General features: G+C 38.2%; 1 protein-coding gene across 1 annotated transcript in view; it reads right to left on the bottom strand.

Moving 5' to 3' along the window:
- Nucleotides 1-2719: 2719 nt before the first annotated feature.
- Nucleotides 2720-5477, bottom strand: part of DERA (deoxyribose-phosphate aldolase (putative)) — a gene marked incomplete at its 3' end in the record, with an annotated part of 46622 nt that continues 43864 nt past the window's right edge. Inside the window, 1 exon segment of the mRNA XM_010192021.1 lies at nucleotides 2720-2832. Within this exon segment, the coding sequence (XP_010190323.1) occupies nucleotides 2720-2832 (113 nt within the window).

The following is a 5477-nucleotide window of genomic DNA, read 5'->3' as shown; positions in this document are numbered from 1 at the left end:
CCTTGATATGCCTTGAGATGGCACCATCTTTTTTTATGCACGTTTGTGCATTAAAAAAAAAAAAAATAAAACTCAACAATCTGTACAGTAGCACACATTGTTTCTTTCTACATTTCCCTCTGCCATAAACCTTTACCTTGGTTACTCCTTCCCATCAGCCTCCTTCTACAAGTATTATCATTCTGATTTCTGTATGTACATTCCTGAAACCTCACTGCATTGGAGATTTCTTTGTATCTTATGAATATAATAACAGTGGAACAAAAAGTATGTGTTTCTAAATGTGTTTGGTAATTTCTTTATAGTGATTTCAGGACAAACACAGAATAAATCCTTCTTTCACACTGAAGAATTGCGATAGCAAAATATTTCCAATAAGATTATAAAGAACAATAACAGGAAAAGCTTGATAAATCCAAAAGACGAAGAATGTTTTTGTGGATGAAGGGATGGATGCGTTAGTATATGCATACATTTGTTAACATTAGATTTCTAAAAGGAATTTACACCACAGCAACTGGAGAAGCATCTTCTAGACAATAAATTAAAATAGTGGAAATGTGTTTTCCCTCAGGAAGAGAAATTCTAATCAAATTCAGATTTCTTCCTAGAAATATTACAGCTCTCTGAGATAATCTGTTGTAAAAACAAGTAAAATACAACTAATAAGAGAATTAAAAACACCACACAGAATTTCTTGTCCTTTTAGCAAATTCTGAAAGCTCTTTTCTTTGCAAAAAAGGAAAAAGAGCTGACAAAGAAAAGCCTGTCCTCTCCTCCATTTACCAGCTTTCCAAACGGCACATCTGACTGCCATAAGAACGCAAAAAGAAGGGGGAGTGGAATTTAATTCAAGAGCAGTACAAAGTCCAGCTACCGCTTTCCTGCTGTTTCAAAGCATTTCATTATTTTGCTTAATAAGTTCATCTCCTCAAGAATTTTCTCTTCACCTTATATTATTAAAAGTAATAAGTTTTTCTGGATTGGGGGTTTTCCCAACAGAAAAACCAATTTATGTATGTCCTTCAATAATGACAGGAAAAGATTATTTCCCATTATATTGCACACTTTTCATATCACCACCACAGCTTATCATTCAATAAATGTTACTCTGCAACTTGTTCCTTTCCTTGAAGAAGTTTAATTTTTGTATTAACCTGTTTTTCCCAGCCAACGCCTTGCTAGAAAGCATTCCTACAGCAGCAAAATTAGTTTGCTAAAGAAACCATTTAGAAATCTCTTGTCACTGATAATATTGTCTTCAGTTAATAAAAGCACATAAAGTCAGTTTACAGCGAGTTCACTGACACACACATGCATACAGACATAAGCACTCATTCTTAATAACACATTTTATACTGTGAATGCATCCTTTTAAAGCAAAAGGTGAATTCAACATTTATATCCAATTACAAGTACATAGCTGTGTTCATGCAGCAGATCCCAACCTCTGGCACACAGCTGGTGTGAGCAGCACCAGTGTCAAGGTGACTCACCCAGCCCCAGGGACCTGCCTCAGGTTGGAAGCAGCAACAATGCTCCCAGAGAAGCAAAACTGCTGGTGCTGCTCAGGTTGTTGCATCGCAGAGAGATGCAGGCTGGGGAAGGGAAGTGAGGACAGCCCAGGGATCCATGCTGGCCTCACCTAGATGAGAGCAGACGGACACATATCTAACCTGCTGTCATGTGCTCCTCAAGCTCCAACAGCCTCTGAAGTAATCTCAGCCCCTATCCCACTGCTCATCCCATGTCCTAACATCACACCTCAAAAAGTCACCTGCAGAAGGGACAGAAGGGTGAGCTGGAGAGAATGGAAAGGTGTCCCAGAAATGGGGAGAGAGTCTTAACTGAAGATACAGTCTCCTTCTCTGAGGCTGCAAGTGAGGAGAAAGTCTGCTGCCAAACACCAGCACCAGACCTAACTGGCAGCCCCCACATGCCTGTGGATAAAGGAGGTGAGTGAGAAGTGGCTTTTGCCTTCCTGGATAACTTCCTCCTTTCTCACTGCTTCAGCACAAGGATGGATGCACGGATAGTTCATCGCTGGCTCTGCTGTACACTCTCCCTTTCTCCTTGCCTCCACTGACCTCACTTGATAGTTACCTAGCAGATAAATGTGTATAAGTACATAATGTTCTTCCAGCCCCTGTCCCTCTCTCCCACCATCCCAGACAACAGGATACAACTAGATCTGCCTTCTTGTCCCCTTGGAAGCCCCCTCCGGCAAGAGAGGAAAGAGCTGAATTTATCCCTTTGGTTGCCAGAACAAAGTCAGAAAATACAGTTATGTACACTGGGCAGACTCTCAATGGGTGTAAATTTGTACAGCTTCACCGAGGTTTATGGGAGTATGCCAATCACTGTTAGCTTGAGATTTGCCCTACTATTAATGGAGATGACCATTAAGTACCTTAAATGGTGAAACAAAACTAAAAACCAAATGCAGCAGGGGATGCATCAAGATAGCATGAGCTTTTAGGGAATTAAGTGACAGCTATTTAAGGAAGGAAAGCCAAAAGTGCCACCTTTTTTTTTTAGTATAAAAATATTAGCAAATCAAATGAGGAATACAAAAGAGAAGTCTCACTAACTATTGCTCGTATAACCATGGAAGCTAATGTATGTGGATTTATATGTTCTACATTTTGAAGCTATTGCAGTCTTATTTCATTCTGAGTGAGCCTGTTTGGTTAATTCTTATAAAGGTAGCAAGAAATACCTTGTTCCCAGTCTGCCAGTAGAATTCTCTAATGGCTCGCATCATGACTACTCCGACTGGAAAGGTCGCGTTTTCCACCTCCTTTCCTGTAGACGTCTTTATAAAATCAGAACCTGAAAGGAAGTAAAAAGCTTTATGGTAGTTTTTAGAACAAGAGCCACTCTGCACATACATAGTTCACACTCTTCAAAAATGTCTTCATGCTTCACAGCAATTATGAAGCACTCCTCTATACGTATATCCCTATGGTGTCAGTGCTAACCTTGCTCTGATTGAAGCTAGAGCAGGAGGATGAAATTCCCATCCAGTTTCAAAGCAAGTCAGATATCCCAGTGGCTAAATGAATATCTCAGCTCTTAATTCTTTGCTTCAGCTATAAGATCAATAATATCTTCAGGACAGTCCAACATAATATATATTCCTGTACAGACACTCAATATACGTGTATATACTTTAACAGGAATGTGTCTGACTAACCACATCAATTGAATTAATTTTTTAATTGAACTTTGCATCTACTTAGTCTCACATTTGACAGTCTAGTATTCTATCTCCCGCAGCTGTTTAAAGTGAAAAGAAAGAAATCCCACATATATTTATGAAACCAGCTGTGTAATACTGTAAACAGGGGAAACTCCCTTCTTATGCATTTGTCAATTGTAACATTGCAAATTACTATACTTAAAGACATAGTCTGATATAATGCAGTAGCAAGGTCAAAACATCTGTGTTCTTTAAAGAAGAGTTAGTGTTTGCTTATTTTTTTCCAGTTTCTCGCTTGTGAACAATATTTTCCACTGCCTGTCCTAAATACTTGTGCAGTGTTCTTCTACATTCTTGCTGGTTTGGGTTGGCTTAAAGCAAATCCTGCAGCACAATGTAACAAAAAGCTAAGAAACTAACAAAACAAATTGCCTTGCAGTGTATGATCCTGCATTGACACAGCACAATGACAAAACTTCTTTAATTGCATTAGGGCCCACTTCATCCCTGGGAACCTACTTCATAGAAAAAGTGTACTGTGGGATCATTAATTATCAAAAGTAATCGGGAGAAGAAGAGGGATAATTCAAACATCGTGTAGTAGTGCATCATCCACTTAACTCAATTGGAACCGCATCTGCTTCCACTTCAAATTTGGCTTAGGGTCCATTTTGTCTCTTATTTGAATGATGATGTCTCTACAACATCCCCTAGAGTAAGCAAGGGAAGTTTCACTATGGGCTCAAACTAAAGAGTTGCCTAGACTACATTTTGACGGTGTGCTGCGACACCCTCCAGAGACCCGTCTTCCTGACGAAGGTTGGCACACAGCAAGGTCTCAGCCTGATGGGAAGTTAAGACAAAGCCAGGCATGTTTCTGCCTGTACCCTATCTGGTATCACTAACATTGATCTTGTAAGATCACGGTTTTCTCTGTAGGCTTCCTGTCCAGGCACTAACTCAGCCCACTGGTGATTAAATTGCACCCTCAATGACAATTCCCATTCAAAACAGAAAGGACTATTCAGGAAAACAATTCTAACTCCAGAGAAGGTGCAAGGAGCAAAAGAGGCAATTAATAGTTGATTGGGCTTTGCAAAGAATGGAGCACATCTGAGAAACAATTGAGTTACATATTTCAGAGCTACTCCCTTCCAGAGAGACACTACGGACATCTCATAGTCATATTAAAACAAGTAACAGTGGAAGTGAAACTTCAACATCGCCAAATTATATTTTTAATTTCCCTTTCGAAATGTAGCACTTTAAGTCCTTCAGTGCAATAGTTTTAATTTTTTCTAGTATAAGGTAAGTCAAAGCTTTTATAAGTCTTATAATTACAAGTCTCTATGGTACAGTTTCATTAAAAACTTTCATTAAACAACAGCTGCCCTTGTATATGGTCTTCTAATCAATTTGGTCAAACAGAATGACTTCTAATCAGCTGTTGATAAAAATAGAAGATGAAATTTTAATTCTAATAGATTAACCACAAACTCAAGATAGTCTTCAAAATCCATCTAGCTCTATTCTCCAGTGGATTTAACGACTATTCAGCAACTCATTACTAAATAGAACAAGATGAACATTTTCCAGTTCATTAAAGAAATGTACTATGTATTTTTGCATTGTCCTCATGATTCGTTACAGGGAGTCTTAATTACAAGATAATGGATAATGGTTATTAAATGCAGACTCCAGTAATGAAGCTCTATTCATTTGCGAGCCTCAGAGACTGCAAAGAGGGGAAAATAAAATTACTAGCTTCAAAAGATTAACGGATCAAATTATTATTCAATTTTGAAAATCTCATTCAGACTTCATAGAAACAAGAAAAGATTAAAAACTAGTATTAGTACAAAAGTAGTACATTTATATATTTATTTTTAAATAATATCTTAAGGCTATTACCAGAATAATCAGCTTTAGATGTGATTATTAGACAAACATACAGCCAATTTAGTAGCACCCTCTAACAATGAAAACAATACATTTTTATTTCCTGAACAAATTCTATTTATGACACAAGAGCCTGCTAGCAGGATTGCATGCAGCCTTTTGCAGAAGGCAGAAGATGCACGCTAGCAGAGCGCGCCACAATGGAAGGTGCTATTGACATACAGATTTCAGGAATGAAAAGGGGGACTTAAAAATCAACCACTGCTGTAAAAGGCACCTCATTAAGTAGAGTTTATGCCAACCTTGCAATAATGAGGGAGTTTCACTAAGTCTAGTTCTTATTCAAGTTTTCAGAAACAAGGCTAAGGAATGACAT

The sequence above is a fragment of the Mesitornis unicolor genome, unplaced genomic scaffold (genome assembly GCF_000695765.1).
Source record: "Mesitornis unicolor isolate BGI_N332 unplaced genomic scaffold, ASM69576v1 scaffold32629, whole genome shotgun sequence".
Classification (NCBI taxonomy): Eukaryota; Metazoa; Chordata; class Aves; order Mesitornithiformes; family Mesitornithidae; genus Mesitornis; species Mesitornis unicolor.
Note: the sequence above shows the minus strand (reverse complement) of the source record. Positions and strands in the feature narration are given on the sequence as shown.